The sequence below is a fragment of the Micromys minutus genome, assembly GCF_963924665.1.
Source record: "Micromys minutus genome assembly, chromosome: 2".
Classification (NCBI taxonomy): domain Eukaryota; kingdom Metazoa; phylum Chordata; class Mammalia; order Rodentia; family Muridae; genus Micromys; species Micromys minutus.
In genome coordinates, this window is record NC_137971.1 from 53515763 (window position 1) to 53537742 (window position 21980).

The following is a 21980-nucleotide window of genomic DNA, read 5'->3' on the forward strand; positions in this document are numbered from 1 at the left end:
ATAGAAGACAAATCCCTTTATTTCGTTGAACCGAAGTTTCAGTCCAAGTTATAGTCTCTGTAAAATAAGGAAGGTACTTGAGCAGGTTGTCTGGTGGTGCACGCCTTAAGAAGAAATGGATCGCTCCGAGTTCAAGGCCAGCCCGACATATGTATCGAGTCCAGACCAGCCAAGGCTACATAATGAGAATTTGTCTCAAAATATAAAATAAAATAAAATGGCACTCGAAACAAATAATCTTCAAGATGTTTTTTAGCCGTGCAATTTACTTACAGCTATAGGAAATCTATTCCCAACCTGCTATAAAAGTTTGCCTGGTGAGGCTAGCCTGGGTAGGAATTCCTACCCCACCCTGCTGGTACCACCAGGTTTAAGGAGCTGCACAGATACAGTGACAGGTGAATATGACACGGAAGGGTACACAGAGTATAAATCCATGCCAAAGCAGAGACAGATGTGAGATGAGACAGGTCTGGGTAAGAGGCTACATTGACAAGAGGGTGCAGATATGTGTCCTACATGATATGTTCTCATGTGTCCTGAGAAGGTTTAGAGATAAGTGGGTTCACCCAGGACAGCAGCAGCCTATCTTCCCAAACAGCCATCTTGGTTTGGCTAACTGATTCCCAGCCTAAGAAGCCCTCAGGAGACCATACCACTGATGATTCAGCTACATGCTTCCTTCTGCTCTGTCCACAGTCTGATGACTTCATTGTCCTGAATGCTCCTGTGTCAGGATTACTTCTGTGTCTTCAGAAGCATCCAGCAGGACCAGCTGAAGCACAGGAGCACATGCCGCTGCTGGGTCCCTGCATCTTAGGTGTGTCCCTGTTGTACTGAGCTTCCAGGAAGATATCTCCGATTCCTATTCTCTGACCGAGGAGAAAGAACCCAGATAAGAGAGGACAGGGCAGGAATGCCAGGAACTTGGAGCCTAGGTGAGAAAGGATTGGTTAAAGGGATGCCATAGTGGAACTGAAGGCCAGAGAGCTAAGGTGGCTTGGGCTTCACGGTTTCTGACAATTGGTTGTGGGGCCAGGCAAAGGCTGATTTGAGCAAGGAACTATCCTTGGAAGGAGTCTTTTTCTCATTGGAACTATGTCGAATGGAGTATGAGGGCCTGTGAAGGGTCCATGTGACAGGACAGCTGGGACAAAGTCCATTGTCTTTCCTTGCAGCTCATCTCTGAGTCTGGGAGCTCCTGGCCAACCTCTTGTTGGCTCCTCCATTCTATGTCTGTATGCTTGTGTCCAGACATAAGCCTCTGAATAGCAATCTACTTTCCACACATAATGACCAGATTCTGATGGTCTTTCTTCAAACACTTCCTCTGCTCCGTGTCTTTGGCCTTGCCCCAGTCCCTGTCATGGTTCCTAGGCCTTCACTGCTGTTTCTAGGCTAACTACAGGTCATGTCATTCCATCAACTCAGAGACTAGATCCATTTTTTGGAAGCACTGCATTCCTTTCATGTTACTCCATGACCAGTGCCTTCAGTGGTGCTTTCTATGGCCTGGCCAGTGCAGTCCTGACTTAGGACTCCTCCATAACTCAGGTGCATTTCCACACTGCACCAGCCTGCCTTTCTAGCATTGTCTTTTAGGAATCCTAGCCTTTTATTGTATTTGTATCTTCCTTCTCTCTCTCTCTCTCTCTCTCTCTCTCTCTCTCTCTCTCTCTCTCCCTCTCTCTTTCCCCCCTCCCTCCCTCATCCCTCCTCCCTTCCTTCTTTCTTTCCTCTTTTGTTTTTGTTTGCTTGCTTGCTTGCTTTAAGACAGGGTTTCTCTGTCCTAGAACTCACTCTGTAGACCAGACAGGTCTCCAACTCAGATCTGCCCACCTCTGTCTCATTAGTGTTGGGATTAAAGGTGTGGACCATCACAATAACTGTTCCTTTGAAACACCTCCAGTTTTTTGTGCTCATCATAGTTGCTCACTCTGCCTAGAAGGGATCCCTCCAACCTTTACCTCTGTACCTAAGAACTTTTACAGGAATGGGGAGAAGGCTAAGTGTAGAAAATGCTTGCCATGCAGCCCCGAGGACCCAGATCCCTAGAACCTGTGTAAAATCAGATGCCATAGCATAGGCAACCGTAACCCCAGTGCTGCGGTGGGGAGAAAGGACAAGGGGACCTCTAGGAGTCTGGTGCATGTTCAGTAAAGAAAAGATATCCTGTCTCAAAGAAGGTAGAAGAAAAGAATCACCACCCAAGATTGTCCTCTAGCCACGACCCGCATGCTGTGGCACCTATGGATTCATACTAGCACACAGACATATCACACGGATCCACAAAACAAAATGCTAGCATACCAGGCACATGGGCAGTACATTTCATACAAATATAATGAAGGTAAATAAATCTTTAACAACTTAAAAATAGGACCAGGCAAGGCAGCCCATTCCTTTAATCCCAGCATTCAGGAGGCAAAGCCAGGCAGATATCTGTGAGTTCCAGACCAGCCAAGGTTATGTGGTGAGACCCTGTTTGAAAGAACAGTAGGGAGTCTGGAGAGATGGCTCAGCAGTTAAGAGCACTGGCTGCTCTTCCATGGGTTCAATTTCCAGCAACCACATTGTGGCTCACAACCATCTCTAATGGGACCCAATGCCCTCTTCTGCTGTGTCTGAAGACAACTACAATGTATTTATATACATTAAATAAATATTAAAAAAGAAAGAACAACAGAAACTATACTAACAAATTTAAACAGGGATGGCAGAATAGCTTAGTATATAAAAACACCACCAATCCTGGCTCTCTGAGTTTTATCCTTGGACCCCACTTAGTGGAAGTATAAGGGAAGAACCAAGTCCCTCAGATTGCTGTCTGACTTACACATGCTGTTGGTGGCACACGTGAACTCCCCTTCCCCTAGATAAATAAATAAGTTTTGGGGGGGGGATGTCTTTGTTTAACCCTGGTTGTCCTGAAACTCTATAGATCAGACTGTCCTGGAAATCAGAGCTCTACCTGCTTCTGCCTCCTATGCACTTGGATTAAAGGTGTGCACCACTACCTGGCAATAAATAAATATAAGAAATTAATGTTAAAATAAATAAAATAGGGTTAGGGAAATGGCTCAGTGGTTAAGAGCACTGATTGTTCTTCCAGGGGTCCTGAGTTCAATTCCCAGCAACCACATGGTGGCTCACAAACATCTGTAATAAGATCTGATGCCCTCTTCTGTTGTGTCTGAAGACAGTGACAGTATACTCATACACTAAATAAATAATATTAAAAATAATTTTAGTAAAAATATGCATAACATAAAATTTACTATTTTATCACTTTTTTGTAAAACAGGTTTTTGCTGTATAGTTTAGATTGGCCTTTAACTCTTCCTGATTCAGCCTTTGAGTGCTGAGAGTCTAAGTATACACTACTATAATTTATGTTAGTCATTTTAAAATATATATTGGGCCAAGCATGGTAGAGTATACCTTTAATCCCAGCACTTGGAATGCAGAGGCAAGTGAATCTCTGAGAGTTCAAGGCCAGCCTGGTCTTCATATAAAGTTCCAAGATAGCCAGGGTTTTAATTAAGAGGACATGTCTCCAAAAAAAATCAACAACATAAAAAACGGAAGTACATAATTGTTTGGGGGCTGAGGCAATGCCTCAGTGGTTAAGAGCAGTTAAAAGTTTCAGAGGACCTGGCTTAAATTCCCAGCATCTATGTGGTAGCTCACAACCCTCCTTAGCTTCAGTCTCAGGGGATCTGATTCTTTCTTCTGACCTCTGTAAGCACCAGACATGCGTGTGGCGCACAAATATACATGTAAGCAATACATCCATATACATAAAATACATAAATAACAATTTGAAGTATAAGCCAGGTATTGGTGGTGTGTGCCTTTAACCTCAGGACTCTGGAAGTAGAGGCTGGTGAATCTCTGAGTTTGAGGCCAGCTTGGTCTACAGAGTGAGTTCCAGGACAGCCAGGGTTACAAAGAGAAACCCTGTCTCAACAACAGTCCCAATATGTTTTAATTACAACAAATTTTATTTTTAACAAGTATGTAATTGTAGCAGCAGCTGTATCCACAGGCTGTAGCTGTAGCTCAGTGGATGAACACTCAGTCCCCGGCACTGCACACATGAACATCTGTACTATCCCTCGGCACTCTCCATGTCTAGAAACCTCTCAGTATCACAGACAGAAACTCGCCAGTCATTCAGTGTGCTTCTTTGGTACTGCTGTAAATGGAACTTACCTTATTCAGGTTTTTGTGTATGGTTTATTTTAATTCACTTAGCATAATGTGTTCAGGTTTTAGCCAAGCTGTACCATAACCCAGAATGTTATTCCTTATTAAGGTAGTGATAGTCCTTTTATGTATATATACAGTTTATTCATCCATTTTCATGTTTTTAAGCATTTGTGCTCTTTGTTGTTAGTATAGAATAGTTTATTCAGGGCATAGGGGGAGTTAAGAGGGTAGTAGGGGCAGAGAAAGGAAGAGAGAGAGAGAGAGAGAGAGAGAGAGAGAGAGCAGCCATGAGCACATTGAGAGTAGGGGAGAAAGGAAGGCAAGAGCAAGAGAGAACAAGAACGCATTTGGGTTGTTTTAACTCTTGTCTGTTGTGAGTGATGCTGCTGTGGACATTGTCTTGTGTCTACTTGAGTCCCTGCTTTCAGTTAGTCTGGATTCACACTAAGAGAGGAATTGCTGGATCATGCTGTGTAACTTTATGAGGAACTGCCAAACTGTTTTCCATACCAACCAAGAAATAATGAGAAAAGTCTAGACTATCACAATAAACAAACTCAACAAACAAAACACTCTAGTCTAGATATCTGAACTATCTTTTCTATCGAAAACTTGTCCCTTCTATTGTTTTTTTTTTTAACCAGGTGATAAGTTGAAACCATGTCCCCCCAAAATCTATCAACCATTGGTTTTATTTTTATTTACTTTGTGTGTGTGTGTGTGTGTAGGTGATCATTAAAGGCCTCATGTGTACCAGGCAAGTTCTCTGTTACTAAATTGCACCCTCAAACAATAGTTTTAGCATCAGGTAATAGTCTTGTTTGATTTTTTATTTCACTGTGTTCTTAAAGTTACATAGTTTTTCTATATTATGCATTTGATTGATTTAGTAAGCTATTATTTTTCAGTAAAAATATTTTTTGTCACATTTATTCCTGCAAATTCAATGTGTTACATCATTGCAATCAGTATTGTTTTTGAGGACTTATTTAATGTGTATGTGTATGCCCCTGAGTGTATGTATATGTACCATGTATGTGTGGGTGCTCACTGAGGCCAGAAGAGGTTGTTGGCTCCACTGAAACTGGACTTACAGGAAGTTGTGAGCTTTGGGGGATGTAGGTTCTGGGAACTGAATCTGGATCTTCTGCAAGAGCCACTCTCCATGTTGTTCTTTCTGAAACTCCAGTTCTCCTGTGCCTGGGCAGTAAGAGCTCCTACAGCTGACCTAGGTGTCTGAGCAGGTGTTGCTTCTGTCATAGTACACTGTTCCAGGTACACCTTGGATCTACACCGACAAAAATCAGTCATTCATCCAGAGATCCGTAGGGTCTTTAAGTGGGGAAAGCTGTTTTCAGAAACTAAGAGCAACTCCAGATATGCTTACTGCCGCAGTGTTGTGGTTGCTTCTAGACTGTTATGATGGATGGTCAATGGGAAAAGATGCTGAGTTTTAGCACTGCTGATTGTAACTGGCTCTAAAATTGGGTAAAGTATACATGGCCTCTGTACTGGCTGGTTTTGTGTCAACTTGACACAAGCTGGCGTTATCACAAAGAAAGGAGCCTCAGTTGAGAAAAGACCTCCATGAGATCCAGCTGTAAGGTATTTTCTCAACTAGTGACCAAGGGGAGAGGGCCCAGCCCACTGTGGGTGGTGCCATCCTTGGGTAGTAGACCTGGGTTCTATAAGAAAGCAAGTTGAGCAAGCCAGGGGAAGCAAGCCAGTAAGCAACATCCCTCCATGGCCTCTGCATCAGCTCCTGCTTCCTGACCTGCTTGAGTTCCAGTCCTGACTTCCTCTAATGATGAACAGCAATATGGAAGTGTAAGCTGAATAAACCCTTTTCCTTCCCCAAATTGCTTCTTGGTCATGATGTTTGTGCAGGAATAGAAACCCTGACTAAGACAGCCTCTATTACTGGCTTTTAGGAATAAGTAGAAATGATCCCTGAGGGAAGGAACATATTTGAGGTAAACCCCAGATAAGTGGCTCCTCCCTCGCCTGACACAGCACTCAAGCGGAATACAGGAGTTCTGCTGCACTAGAAGGCAGAGCTCACAGCTGAGGGCCACTAAAGGTAGAAATTCAAAGGTAAGCTGCAGGAAAGATAGCTATGGAGAATGCCCAAAGTCTGTGTATGGTTTCTCTGTGGATCCTTAGCTGAGGCTGCTACACAAATGCAGGGTGACTTTGAGAAGCTCAAAGACTTATATTGCTGTGAGGTGGGAGTGAAATTGAGATGCTAAAGATTCCACAGTTCTTCAAGAATTTGGATTGTGAGTTAATCAGAATGAAAATACTTCATTAATATTCTGGTTGACATGAAACCTCAGAGAAGCCATGTTGTAAGGAATAGGGACCATGACCTAGAAGCTGGGAAGAGAAACTAGAGACTGCCCAAACGTGGCCCACCACAGGCCCACTTCAACCTGTATATTTGCTTGCTTCCTCTCTCTGGCTGATCTATACAGTGGCAGAGACCATCTGGGCTAGAATAATCGAACTCACCGTCTTGCTCTTTACAGAGGTCAGCTCACTTCTAAACCCTCTGTATGCCAAGCCTGTCTAATACATCCTAAAATAAAATTGTAAAAAGATCAAGGAGAGGAAGCTGGAGAGTTGGCTCTGCTGTTTAAGAGTACTAATTGTTCTTTCAGAGGACCAGAGTTTGGATCAGTACCCAAAACATGGGTTTGGTGGCTCACAACCAGCTCCAGGGGATCCAGTACACTTTGTTGGTCTGTAGGCACTTACACAGCACACAGACAGAAGTACATCATATACACACACATGTTCGGGTAGAACACTCATGCACAAAAAATTAAAATAGTGTTTCTTAAAATTTTTTAAACTTTCTAGGCCATGGTGGTGCACACCTTTAATCCCAGCACTCAGGAGGCAGAGGCAGTCAGATCTCTGAATTCAAAGCCACCCTGGACTATAGAGGGAATTCCAGGACAGCCAGGGCTACACACAGAGAGAAACCCTTTCTTGAAAATGAAACAAACAAAATCACTTTATTATTTATTGAATGCTAAGTAGGTGGCTCAGTGATTGGAGCATTGGCTGCTCTTCCAGAGGACAGGGTTCAAATTGCAGCCCATATATGGTAGTTCACAACCATCTCTAACTCTAGTCCCATAGGATCAGGCACTCTCTTCTGGTCTCTGAGGACACAGCGTGCTTGTGGTACACAAATATACATGCAGGCAAAACACCCACAAACAAACAGTTTTTAAATAATTAATTTTTTAAATTTTATATGCATTGGCTTTTGCCTGCATGCATGTCAGTGTGACAGTGTCAGTTCTTGGAGTTTCAAACAGTTGTGAGCTGCCATGTGGTTGCTGGGAATTGAGCCTGAGTCCTATTGAAGAGCAGTCAGTGCTCTTACCCACCGAACCATCTCTCCAGCCCCCATAAAATTTTTTTAAAAAAGCATTTAAAGATGTATTTTATTTATATGTATGGGTATTTGGACTGCATTAATATATATGTGCAACTCACAGAGATGCATTCAGGAGGAAGAGGCAGGCAGATCTCTTGAGTTCAAGGTCAGCCTGGTTTACAAAGTTTACAAAGTAAGTTCCAGAAAAGCCAGGGTTACACAGTGAACCCTGTCTCAAAAAAACCAACAAAACAAAAAACAAACAAAACCCAGAAAACCTAAACCAAACCAAACCAAACAAACAAACAAACAAACGCAAGCACGTGAAGAGCCCAGCTTGGTTGCCCATGCCTTTAAAAAGAAAAGACCGCACATTGCTTAATATTATTTATTTTCATGTCATATTTATTCAGTGTCTATGAGTGTTTTGCCTGAAGGTATCTGTGCCATATATGCATGCAGTGCCCACAGACTCCATAAGAGGCATCAGATCCCTTTGATTTTTTTTTTTTAAGATTTAGTTATTTTTCTTTTATGTGTATGAGTGTTTTGCCTGCATGCATGTATGTAAAGCATGTGTGTGCTTGGTGTCCTGCAGGTCAGAAGAGGGCATCATATCCCCTGGAACTGAAGTTACAGATGGTTATAAGCTGCCATGTGGGTGCTGGGATTGAACCCAGGTCCTCTGTAAGAGCAGCAAGTGCTCTTAATTACCGAGCCATCTCTCCAGTCCTGCATGATTCTGTCTGTGTGAAATATTCAGAATAGGCAAGTCCGTAGAGACTGAAAATATGTTGGCTGTTGCCAAGGGAACTTGGAACTGACTGTCGGTAGCTGCAGAATTTCTCTATGGAGTGACTGGAATGTTGTTGAACAAAGTAAACAAGTTGAAGACACGGTCTCCTGGTTAAGAGCATGCACTGCTTTTCCATAGGCCCCAAGTTCAATTCCCAACACTCACCTAGAACCAGTATCAGAGGAATTAGTCTCTGCAGACACCTGCACTCACGTGCACATACAATAACCCTTGCCCCCCACACACATAATTAAAATCTTTAAAAAAAAAAAAAGATTTATTTATTTATTATGTATACAGTATTCTGCCTGCATGTATGCCTTCAGGCCAGAAGAGGGCATCAGATCCCATTACAGATGGTTGTGAGCCACTAGATGGTTGCTGGAAATTGAACTCAGGACCTCTGGAAGAGCAGGTGGTGCTCTTAACCATTGAGCCATCTCTCCAACCCCATCACAATTTAAAATTTTTAATTCCTTTATATGCACTGGTGTTTTGCCTGCATGTATATCTGTATGAAGTTAGCTTCAGATCCACATGGACTGCTGAGATGGCTCAGGGAGGACAAACCCTTGCTGCCAAGTCTAGCAACCTAAGTTCAATCCCCACAACCCATGTAGAGGTAGAAGGAGAATCAATTTCACAAAGTTGTCCTCTGCCCTGCCCTCTGACAGAACAGTAAGCTTTCTTAACTGCTGAGATATTCGCCCACCCCAATACAGACTTTTTTTTTAAAGATTTATTTATTTTTTTAATGTATATAAGTACACTGTAGCTGTCTCTTCAGACACACCAGAAGAGGGCATCAGATCCCATTACAGATGGTTGTGAGCCACCATGTGGTTGCTGGGAATTGAACCCAGGACCTCTGGAAGAGCAGTCAGTGCTCTTAACCACTGAGCCATATCTCTAGCCCTACACAAACATTTTTAAGAATGACTGAAACTGAAAAGGTGGGCAGCACTAGCTGTTGGCTGGATATAAGGCTCCTAAACCATCTCCACTCTTCAATTCTGGGACTGGAGCTCAGGACTTCACACATTCAAGGTCCAGTGCTAGCAGCATTTGGGGTATATCCCCTAAAACTGTCCTACATGCTGATGGAAATGTAAAATGGTAGACTCATTTTGGGAGGTGAGTTTACTATTTATTCTAAAATGTAATATATATTGGATGGAGATATGGCTCAGTGTTTAGGAGCACTGGCTCCTCTTCTAGACTTGAGTTGGGTTCTCAGCACCCACATAACAGCTCACAGTCCTCTGTAACTCCAGTCCAAGGGATCTGATGCTCTCTTCTGGCTTCCATGGGCACCAGGTGTGCACACAGTGGACAGACATACACACAGGCAAACACTCATACACACGAAATAAAATAAGCCTTTGAAAATAAAATTGAATACACATATTATATACAACCCAGTAATCTGATTTTTTTTGGCATTTATCCAAGAGAAAATAGAAAACATTATACAAAGACTTGTGCATGACTTTTCACAGCTTCACTCTGCAGGTTTGAAAACTAGAAGTAATTGAAAGTGTCCATCAGCTGACAAACGGCTAATGCATCTGGGCTTATTCACATGATGGAATATTACTCAGTCATAAAAACAAATAAGTTCAGCTTGACTCATTTGTGACCTGCCCCAGCCCCAGGCCTGTGGCCTGTGGCCATGGGGACAGAGGAATCAGGTATTCCATCATTCCTGACTAGGCCTGGGTAACAAAAGCCTCACTCTTTTCTGGCTGACTGGTTGGTGAAACTAAAGCCCTTCTATCTCCAGATCTTACTCCTGACCCCGCCATGTTACTCATATACGCTCCCTGGCTGTTATCGGGGAGGGGCAGTGTAGCCTGAACCTCCCTCCCCACCTCCTTCATGGTAACCCTGTTCTGCTCTCACGCAGTGAGCAAAGTACCTGATGCACAGCAGCGTGACTGGGCCTTGTAGGGATTACTAATTTTAATCTTTCAAAAAGTTTTATGGGGGTGTAGTGACAATTTTGGAGTTTTGGTTTCTTTGAAAAACACAGAACTAGTATAAGAATATGTTTTCATCTTAATCCCAGGTGTGGAATACAGGGCTGCTTCAGATTGTCCTCAGCAGCCAACTATGATTTGCCTCATGCACTAGCAGGGGTGTGATTTCAACAGCTGCTGATAGTTTCTGAGATAGTGTGACATTTGGAATTCTGGGGACTTTTCAGAGGGTATATAAATGCTAGGGCCCAGAGAGGTTGAACACTGGTTGGTGTTGCTTGTGTTTGTTTCGTGGTTGTAGGAAAAGAAGAAACAAGAAGAAGAAATTACATATCCTGACTGTGAAAATCAAACTTGCCCCAAAGAACTCAGGAAGTAGCCTAACCATAACTTTACCTTCTTTCCTTTCTGTCCATTTTTCTCTTCTTTGTGGTATGGGGTTGAAAAGGTTTTTAAAAAGGGTGGAGAAGGGCACAAGAAAGGAAATCCACAAAATAGCAAAAGTTGGGCTAAAAGGGGGGTGGGATATCCATGTGTAGGTCAGAGACAACTTTGTGGAGTCAGTCCTCACTGACATCTGTGTGGGTTGCAGGAATCAAATTCAGCTTGTCTGACTGCCACCTTTCATCTGTGAAGCCATCTCATGAGCCCTCTTACAGATATGATAAAGAGGAGGTAAGCAGGCATGCTCATGGTGGTGTTTATGAGAAATTCTAGGAAAGACATGATATGTCTCAGGTTATAGAAACCAAATTGTATATGATGAGGGAATTGCATACAAAGACAAGTAAGAAGCTTTCTGGGCTAATGGAATGTTCTAAATTATCATGGCATTGGTAGTTAAGATAGTTTGTACATTTGTCAGAGGTGTGCACTTAAAATCCAATTTTGGAGGTTGGGTGTGTATCTGATCCCAGTTGCCTAGCTTGGACAAGACCCTGGGCTTGATCTAACACTGCCAAGAACAAAACAAAACAAACAAAGCCCCTGTAATGTTGTTGCAGATAAATTATAACTCAGCGAAGATGATTTTTAAAATGCACATTACTAATATATCTAATTTCAAATCCCACCCTGGAAGGTTTCCTCTCATAATTTTTCTCCATTTTTTTCATAGCATGTAACCTTTTGGTGGAGAGGGTTGGAGGGTTTCTCTGTGTAGTCCTGGCAATCCTGGAACTCAGGGGTCCTAAGTTAAATATAAATAGAACATCTTTAACACAGTTATATAGTTCAAGAACCAAACTGTATGACGGATTCAGAGAAGCTCAGCTTGGAGCCTCCCTCCGTTCTCAGCTCCCCGACATCTCCACCTGCCTTTCCTGTATCCTACGTATTTTACAATTTATCTTAGCACATCAGCCAGGAAATCTTCCATGTCTCTGGTTATGGAACCACACTGGGCAGCCCCCTGGGCAGGGTGGCAGGCTGTTTTCAGTGTTCTGCCGTTCACACAATACCACAGCGAGTAAGTTTGTGTACATGTTTTGTTTGTTGAAGCAGTTCTTCAGGGTAAATTGTAGCATTGGGATTGTTGAGTCAGGTAATGAATGGCATGTCCTCATCCTTCTTCAGGTCCTCCCAGAGCCGCTGTGCCTGCACAGTGGAAGGTGCTGTCTGAGGACACTGGAGTGGAGCTGAGCATATTTTTATGAGGTGGAGCAGGGCCCTCCCCCACACGCTTGTGTTCCTATGTGCTTGTTTCTGTTTGTTTGTTTGTTTGATGTATGTGAGTACACACTGTCGTGTAGACACACCAGAAGAGGGCATCAGATCCCATTACCAATGATTGTGAGCTACCATGTGGTTGCTGGGAATTGAACTCAGGACCTCTGGAAGAGCAACTATTGTTCTTAACCGCTGAGCCATCTCTCCAGCCCCTATATGGGCTTGTTAACCAAGTAACTGAAAGTGTCTGTGTTCATTTTAAAGTCATCATGTTTGAACTTCTGTTACTTCTGTTGTCTTGACAAGTTGTCCCTTGTTCTACTGTTAGGGCACTGCCAGGTAAACGGGAAACTAAGCTCACTAGAAATAGCATTTTGAAAGGATACCTACTTCAGGACCAGGTAGGAAGCCCTTCTCAATGACTGTAACACAGAGAGGGCAGCATTGTGAGCGCAGACATAGCTAAAGAAATGTTGCAGGTGAAACAGTGGCCTTTTACCCTGTGAAACTGCTTCCTCCTCCTCTTCCTCTATTACCACCACCACCATCATCACCATCACCACCATCATCATTTTCTGTGACTAGGTCACAATGAGCCCATGTTGACCGGGAGCTCACAGCCCAGCCAAGGCTCCCAATCTTCATGCTTCCACCCCCCAAGTGCTGGAATTATAGGTATGTTTGGTATTTCTATTATTTTTAATATTCTTTAAACACACAGTCATGAACTTGGTAATAAGGTTTGTTGTTGTTTTTTTACTTGATTGAATAAGTAATTTAATTAAATAATTCAAAGTCACTGCTCACATGCATTGTTTCCATTTTTTTTCTTCTTTCTCTGAGACAAGGCCTCATGTTTTAGCCCTAGCTGGCCTGAGTTCACTGAGTAGATCAGGCTAGTTTTAAACTCACAGAGCCAAATGCCTCTGCCTCTTGACTGCTGGGATTAAAGGTATGTGCACACCATACCCAGATTTACTCCTAACTTCTAAGGCACAAATTACCTTCCTGTCAAAGGCAACTAATATTATAAATTTCTTATTTTAATTACATGCATTTATTTTTAGTGGTAGTGGGGGCACATTCCATGGTGCATGTGTGGAGGTCAGAAGACAGTTTGTAAGAGTTGGGTCTCTCCTTTGGTTGTGGATGAGGATCCAACTCATGAGCACCAAACTCAGGTTTGGTGGTGAGTGTCTTTACCACCAAGCCATCTTGCCAGCCCTAATGACATAAAATTCTTGGGTACCTTTTTAGAGGTACTGTATGCATAAAACAAATGTGTGTGTGTGTTGCTGGCATCAAACCCAGGATCTTACACATACTAAACACGTTTTACTACTGACCCACACATTTAGCCATATATGTAAATACTTTTGCTCAAATGCATACTTTTCTGCAAATATTTTTCTTACTTCTCTATATGTCTTAGAATTAAGTCAAATAAGCCAGTTCATGAGCCAGTCTGTGGAACTTCTGCAGCTTTCTATCCATCAGGTGCCTAAACTTCACTGTTGGTGCTTTTACACACTTATGTTAACAGAAAGTGTTAATTAGGTGTATTCCACGAACAAGTGGACCTGCCAAATAGGTTTCTAGACAGAAGCTGAAAGGGCTCTATCTACACTCATGATTTCAATGAAGGATGTCAACAATTATACTTGGAATTGGATATATTTGTAGTTCAGCAGTGTGGGACTGAAACAGTAGCATCTTGGCCAGTGACCTAGAAGCACATGGAGAAAAAGCTGGACAGTGCCAAGTGCTCCCAACATGATGACTGTCTCTAGTGTGTCCCTCAGTGCATCTGAATAGGCTGGCCACTGGAGGCCTAGGCTTGCAAACAGGAAAGGGTCTACTTCTGAACTTGACAGAAGATGATTTAGGTAGAGCCTAAGTTTCACTAAAGCTTAGGAGCAGCCTTCACACTGTAAATTATTTCACAGGCAGGAGAAATAAAGCAAAACCAGATGTGAACATGAGTTGGGAAGGTTGTCAGCCATAGAACTGACCCTACTGTGGTGGGCAGAGATCAAATCCATCCTCTCTAGCAGTGAGGTCAACGGTATGGATGGTTGTCTTAACAAGGCATGCAGTAACAAATACAAACAAGCCACCACAGGGAGCTGGGAGGGACCTTTAGCTCATCTAAAGCAAGGGTTCACAGAGAGAAAACCAAAGTGCAGGAACGGCTAGAGCTAGCAGGAGTAGAAGTCATCAGCACCTTATAGTATAATGTCAGAGATAGCCTCAAGGTTAGAGCAGGATGCCTTTTCCTTTAAGTTACAAAGAACCAAACATGGGCTCAAGAAGGACTTGGGACTTAGTACATTGGCTATAGTCACTTGAGCCCTGCTGTGAATTCATCTGTCTAGTCCTTAGGCAGCCTCTGTGGGCCCTCCCATCAGGCTTGCCCTGGCTGGCAACATGATCTGAAGGAGGATGAATGCTGCCACACCTGAATCAGCAGGAATGAGTCAGTGTGCTCCCTGAGGGTTATTGGGGTCCCCATCATTGCTACGGTATGGGGAAAGCCCAAATAGATATGCAAAGCAAGGACAGGAGAGGAATATGAATTCATCTCCTCTGTTCTTCCTAAAATGCTTGTCCAGATAGCTCTGCAGCCAACCTCCTTGCCAGCCTCATGACACTGCACCTCAGTCAATCTTCCTGCTACACCTATGACCTTCCTCCTTGATTGGCTAGATCTTCTTTCAACTTCTAAACAGAATTTTCCTAAGTGCTGTCTTTGGTCTTCTTGTTCCACCTTTTCCTGTCTCTTTTCTCTCAAAAGATTTACCCACATTCTTGGGGTTGGTGGTCACCTCTGTGCATGAGTCTCTTCTGTCTCTGGATGCCATCCCTCCCCTATCCTCACTTTTGGACTTAACTCTGCTTACATTGCCAACCAGGTTTTCCCCGTGGATATCTGTCATCACCTCAGAGTAACCATGTGCAAAACTGAGCCTCTTTTCCTCCCATCTCTACTTTTCTGCTCAAAAATCAGTGTTCTTTCAGTCACACAAACTCAAAAGTCAGATCTGTTGCCTCCTCCTGTTCCCAACTTCCTTTATAACAGTCTTTGTCCTTTCCTTTGTCCCTGTTAATCCAAGGTCTTAGCACTCTATGTCTTTAATATTCAATAGCTCTCTTTTTGGTTTTTCTCCCTGCAGTATTGCTCTGCTGCTCCAAGACACGCACATTCTCTCTCTCTCCCTCCCTCCCTCCCTCCCTCCCTCCCTCTCTCTCTTCCCTCCCTCCCTCCCTCCCTCTCCCCTGCCTCTGAAACAGGGTCTCTCTATGTAGTCCTGGTTATCCTGTAGCTTGCAGTGTGGACTAAGCCAGCCTTGAACTCAATCTTTCTTTCATACCTTGGCCTGACAGACTTTTAGGATGGCTCTTTTGGTTTTGTCTCTTCTACCTAGAAACCTTCAGGTACTCCTATTACCATAGCTCAAGAACCCTTTGTCAGCCCAGCCTGCCTAATCGGCTTTACCACTCATGATAAGTACAGGCTTGGAGCTGAACTCTCGGATCAAACCTCACATGCCATGTTGCCCAGAGCAAACACTTCACTTTCTCTGCTCGAGCAAAAATCTTTTTTTTTTTAAATTGCTGTGCAAGAAGAATTATACTTGTGTTGGAGTAGCTGTGAGGATAAAGTGCATACAGACCAGTGCTGGACACATTAATATGTCTTTAGGCTTTTAAAAGTGTTGTGTCTCTGTGTATGCATGTGTAGCACTTGTGTACCTGGTACCAGCAGAGGCAAGAAAGGGGTGTTAGAGCCCCTGGTACTAGGATTACAAGTGCTTGTGATATGCCATGTGGGTGCTAGGAACCAAAGCCAGCTCCTCTGCAAGAGCAGCAACTACTCTCAGCTTGTGTAGCCATTGCTCCAGCCATCTAGATAGCTTTTGGTTGTGCTACCACAATACACATGACACACCGTGCATGCATGCCTGACCATACGTGTCCCCTGTCTTAGTTATTTCTACTGTTGTGATAAAAACCATGACCAAAAGTAACTACTGAAGGAAAGGGTTTATTTCATCTTATACTTCTAGTCCACCACTGAGGGAAAACAGGGCAAGAACTCAAGCAAGGTAAGAGTCTAGAGGCAGGAACTCAGGCAGGCACCGTGGAGGAATGCTGCTTACTGGCTCGGTCCTCCTGGCTTGCTTGGTTTATTTTCTCATACACCTTAGGACTACTTGTCCATGGATGGCCTCACCCACCATGGGCTGGGCTCATCCACATTAATCGTTAGTCAAGGAATGCCCCTATAGGCCAATCTGATGGGAACATTTTCTCAGCTGAGGTTCCTTGTCAGATGATTCTACTCCCTGTCGAGTTGACAGAAACCACTAAACACTTCTGTCCCAAACACACACATAGTTTCTGTTTGCTAGGACCAGAATGCCAGTTTCTGTCTGCAGGCTCTAGCTTATCCTTCAAGGACTGGATACTTTCCATTTCCTCTGGCCGAGTGAGTATTTACTGTTATACAGTGTTGTTTAGACTGAGCTAGGCTGTGATAGATGTCAGGGGCTTATGAAGCCAGCCTTAGGCTGCACAAACACATCTTTCTAAAGGGTTTTATTTTTATTTTAAAACAGCTACTTCTGACACATCACTAGAATCTGGAGTCAAATGTAAAATTGGCAGATTTTTAAAAAAGATTTATGTATGTATGTATGTAAGTATATTGTTGCTCTCTTCAGACACACTAGAAGAGGACATTAAATCCCATTACAGACAGTTGTGAGCTACCATGTGGTTGCTGAGAATTGAATTCCAGACCTCTGGAAGAGAAGTCAGTGCTTTTAACCAAACTGGGCCATCTCTCCAGTCCCAAACTGGCAGATTTTTAAAAGACCAAACATAAAACTACTGAGAATGCTCAGAGACTGCATTAATTCTATAGTGGAAGGTCTAAGAAGAAGGTCTGTGAACCCAAAGGCTTGGTACAAATAAGGGTAAGCAGGGCGACTTCAGTGCAGCAGGGGGAGTTATGTGCACTAGAGGCTTCTGCAGAATGGCTGCCTTATACCCCTACTCCAAATGCTCTCTGCTTCCTGAGAACCAGGCACCTCTGTGTCTCTAGAGTTCTAGGTTGCCTGAGGGCAGCATTTGTATTACATGAGGGTTTTTTTTTTTTTTTTTTTTTTTTTTTATAACTTTCCCCATATGTAGGCCTTATCTCATCAAGTCCATCCTAAACATCTGGAGTGCAGGTGTTTGGCTGGCCTGGCAGGGCAGCTGTGAAGGCTGGCTTTGCTGTTTGCTGGCTGTGCGGAGCATTTTTCCTTCTCAGCCTCAGTTTCTTTATCCATAAAACATAGACAATAAAAAAAAAAACATAGACAATAATTATTGTTCTCAGGCTTCAACTAATGACATGCATGCAGTGTTCATCACAGCAGGTGTCAGGATAAGCACTTAGCAAACATGCAGCACTACCCAGCAGAGCCAGGCTGTCAGTGAGCGTCTGCTCTCTTGCATGTTCACAGTCATTTACCTAGAGTTCCCAGGCCTCCTGACTGACCTTAACAATGACCTCCCTGACAGCGCCTCACATCCTGTCCTAGGCACCACTCTCGACTGTGCACACTGTGTAATTAAGCTGCTCTGCTGCTCCATCTAAAACAAAAGACAAAACAAACCCTTCCTTTGATCTCATTCCCTTTCCAGCTACCACTGCAGTCTCCGGTCCTTTACAGTAAAATGTTCCTCAAAGAACTGGCATGCGCTCAGTTTGGCAGCACGTAGCTAAAGTTGGAATGACAGGATGGCATAGAATTTGTGAAGCACCCCAGAGTTTTCTTCCTCACAGTCCAGTGTTAGAGTCAGAGCCACTGCTGCCATTATCCCTTTCCTAGCATAAGACTGCCTTTACCTATGAGCCGAAATAAACCAAACCCAAACTGACAAGCTCCCTCTTCCCAGTTCTCCAGGCAGGCTCTTACCTCATACCACAAAGCTGTTTTTTTTTTTTTTTTTTCTTACCAAAGTTACCAGGGACCTCTGTGTGACTGAACCCTCTCAAATTGCATTTTACCAGTTTCTTGGGAACACCTAAAGGTTGAAACTCTGCTAGGACTCCCCAGACTGTTACCTCCACTGTCTGGTCTTCCTGTAGGCTGCCCTCACCTCTGTCTTCTTTGCTCCCTGGCATTCTCTCACCTCCCTGGCCTGAGTAGGGCTGGGCTGTCCTTGGATTCCCTTTCTGTCAGTACTCTTTATACACTGATTGATGGATGGATTTGGATTTTTTTTTTTTAAAGACAAGGTCTCTCTCTATGTATCTCTAACAGTCCTGTAACTCTCCACACAAACCAGGCTAGACTTGAACTCACAGAGATCTTCCTGTCTCTGTCTTCTGAGTGCTGAGAACGTTCTGGAGACAATGTCTTGCTGTGTTGCCAGAATGTCTTTGGAACTTCAGTCCTGAACTAGGTTTCAGAGTGTCAGGAGCACACGTGATGAAGCTCCACTATGCCCAGCTCATTCTTATCACCTTAAATGCCACTTGAAAGTTCCCCAGAGTTGTGTCTCAAATCTAGACCTCTCCAGAATTTCAGATTTACCATCTCTTCTGCCTACATCCCATCTTTACTGGGATACATTCAAACACTTCAAATGTAACATATTGACTGGGGGTGTAGCTCAGTAACAGAGCACTTGCCTGTTATAGGCAAGACCTCAGGTTTCACCCACAGCCCCTCCCCAAAGCCAAAACACTAAAGCTCTTTGTTCCCTTCCTACTCTCCTCTGCACAGTACTCCCTCTCTACTATGGGATATCTGATCCTCCAGTCACTCAAGCCCAAATCCTTGGAGTTACCCTCGGCTCCTGCCCCTTAAATCCCAGTCAATATCGGCAGCTCCTGGTGGTCGGCTGTCCCCTGAAAATAAAATCTGGCCACTTCTCACCAGCTCCCCACCCCGCTTCAAACCACATCCCTATCAACTCCTCTCAGACAGGTTTCGTTAGCCTTGCTCAGCAGAACAGTTTTAGCACCTGTCTGCTCTCCACCCACAGCTGCACTTGTATTTTCAAAACCTAAGTTCAATGGCGTCATTCTGTAAAGCTGTCCATATCTCTTTTCCCCCCACTGTAAAATCAAGATTTCTTGTCATGCTCCATAATGCTCAATGGGACTAGCCTGCTACCTGTTTGGCCTCATTCCCTTCTGTCTTCTCTTTGTCCCCTGTGTTCTGACCTCCATATTCTTGTGTAAACAGTCTGAAAATGTTTCTACCATTGAGCCTTTCTTGTCATGTCTGAAACATTTACTCAGGTATGAGCCTTCTCTTCCTTACTTCCTCTGTGCCTCTTTTCAAATGCCTTACTATGAATCCTTTCCTGTTCAACTTCTCCAAAACATCTCATTCACATTCTTTAACCCCCTACAGACTTCTCACCCTAATTTTACTTAATGCTGACCACCACATGATATAACTAATTTCCATGATTGTTTTGCCTATATTTTCAGTGATTGTAACACCTCATGGGGACCTATGGTAGCAGGAACTTAACAGCTGCTCATAAGCTGGGCATATTAAGCAGGTTTTCTGCTAGCTTGTCAGGGAAGGGGACTTAGAGTGGGTTTCTAAGTACTATAGAGGGACACCAGAGGCTACTCAGCTTTTGAAAAGACTACCTTAGAAAGATAGATATGGAAGCCTGGTTGTGTAGAAACACAGGCCTTTAATCCCAGCACTTGGGCGACAGAGGCAGGTAGATTTCTGTGAGTTAGGAGCCAGCCTGGTCTATATATTAAATTCTAGGATAGACAGAACTATATCATGAGAGTTGTTTCCCATTAATTAATTTATTCACTTTACATTTCTATCCCAGTGCCTGCCCCCATATTGAAACCCTTTAATCTCAGCATTCAAAAAGCAGAGGCAGGCAGATCTCTGAGTTTGTGGCCAGCCTAGTCTACAGAATGAGTTCCAGGACCAGGAAAACACAGAGAAACTGTCTCAAAACAAACAACCCCCCCCCCAAAAAAAGCTGTTGATGGTTCTCCAGACTCCTTACATTTTGGGAATTGTCAGCTAGAGTAGGGCATATTAAGAGACTAAAGTCAGGGTTTCAGGCTTAATGTACTTTATTGTAAGGATTAGTGAGCTCTTGATTCAAGAACTCAGCCAGTTTCAAACTCAGCTACACCATAGGTCAGAGAGGGTGTGGCAGACATCTTGTAGGATTAGAGCTTGGAGGTACTCGGTTTCATAGGTCCCCAGGAGCTTCAGCAGCCTGTTGTTTAGACAGATAAGAAGCTGAATCAGGAAGACCTCCAAAGTCAGCCTGCTAACTGGTTCTCCAAAGATGGGATGAGCAGAGCAGGTCATGATGTCCATACCGAAGTTCTTGGTGGTTAGGAGGTGCCAAGAGAAGGACAACCTAGGTGGTACCTCAGAGTGGGTAGAGATGCCAGAGGCTGTGGAAGATAGGGTGGGAGAAGGAATGCATAGCCAAGTCAGTTCTGTCCCTTGATGGACTGTCTCAAGTTTGTAACTGTCACCTGTGGTTCTGTGGCTCTGGTGAACACTTCAGTACTCATGGATAGCTCCGTGGGATCTAGAAATATCCCCCCCCCCCAATTAGTTCATAGAGGTAAAGATCATTATAGAGACCTGTCTCCAGCCAGGCACTTAGAAGAGCCTTCTTGCTTGTCAGGAAGGACTTTCTAAGTCTGTAATCATTTCTCCAAGTCAAGGCAGCCCTACATAGACCAAGAGGGTAGCAACTCCTGGAGAAGTCCCTGCTTTCCCTGAAAGCTATCCCAAACTGTCCTGACCTGTACTGAAATCGAGGGTCTTCAGGGTGTGTCATCAACACTTGGTGCACCTCTAGGGGGGGCTTCAAGCCCATTTGCTCTGCCCGATGCCAGCGCTGCAGCCTTGTGATACCTGCCATCGGGGAAAGAAGACAGGATGGGCAGGAGAGTCCAGGCTAGGGAAAACAGAGGGCAGTTTCTTGAGCCTCCAAACATCAGTCTCAGGAGACAAGTGTCCAAGAGTTAGGCAGGCACTTGTATTACTTCTGAGACAAATCGATGACAGAACTGATTCAGAGATGTGCCTAATGGGAGGGGCTGGAAATGGGGTTCTCACCTGTGCAAGGCCCATACTGCCAGGCCAGGTCAAACTGCCTCAGCAGCTCCAGCTCTGTTTCCTCCTGGCTGAGGGACGGGATGTCTTCCCCTGCAATAACATGTGGCTTCTCAGGCCCATCCATGCCTTTGCCCTACCCTGGACTTAGAGTTGTGCCTCTGTATCCTGGCTATCTCCTCATTTGTCTGCCTTTGCCATTGGACAGACAGACATCGGAAACACAGACATGCTAGCTTCTCCTTTTAGCCAACACACACACACACACAAACACACAGAGTTCTTTCTGGTCACTTCATGTCCACTCTTCCTGCCACCCCCACATTTTAGAGACCTAGTTCGGGTGCCAGCTCCCCCTTGCTGTGCCCAGGGGGGCCCTCCCTCTTCTTCACAACAGGGTAGGAGTCAGTGATGAACCGCTTCCGACCCATGGCGGCCACCCAGGCAGGCGGAGCAGGAGGCAAGGAAAAGGCAGGGCAGCGGGCCTGTGAGAGACAGCTGCTGAGAGTGAGAGAGGGGGCCAGAGAGAGATGGGCCAGCAATGGACAGACAAGTTGACCCAGACAAGCAGGGAGAGGAAGTCCCTAGGTTCCAGGGAATGACGCCTGCCTTCCGCCCCCACAGGCACGCAAACATCAGAGACCTAAGCAAATGGCAAACGGCCTTTGTGGGGCGGGCCTTAATTTTAGCCAATGGCAATCGGCAGAAGGCAGGGGGTGGGGTAGCTGCTGCTGCTTTCCGAGTAAGGAGGGGTTAGGCGGAACCAAGAACCTGTCAAGATGCCCCAGACTTCACCACCACCTCGGGTT

At 44.3% G+C, this 21980-nt stretch overlaps 1 protein-coding gene across 1 annotated transcript; it reads right to left on the reverse strand.

Moving 5' to 3' along the window:
- Positions 1 to 20184: 20184 nt before the first annotated feature.
- POLD4 (DNA polymerase delta 4, accessory subunit) lies at positions 20185 to 21732 on the reverse strand. Its single transcript, XM_080911689.1, has 4 exons — positions 21506 to 21732; positions 21175 to 21264; positions 20859 to 20970; positions 20185 to 20498 (listed from the first exon to the last, which is right to left on the reverse strand). Exons 1-4 carry the CDS (start codon positions 21600 to 21602, stop codon positions 20474 to 20476), a joined length of 324 nt encoding a protein of 107 aa, XP_080767815.1. The 5' UTR covers positions 21603 to 21732; the 3' UTR covers positions 20185 to 20473.
- Between the last annotated feature and the right edge of the window lie 248 nt (positions 21733 to 21980).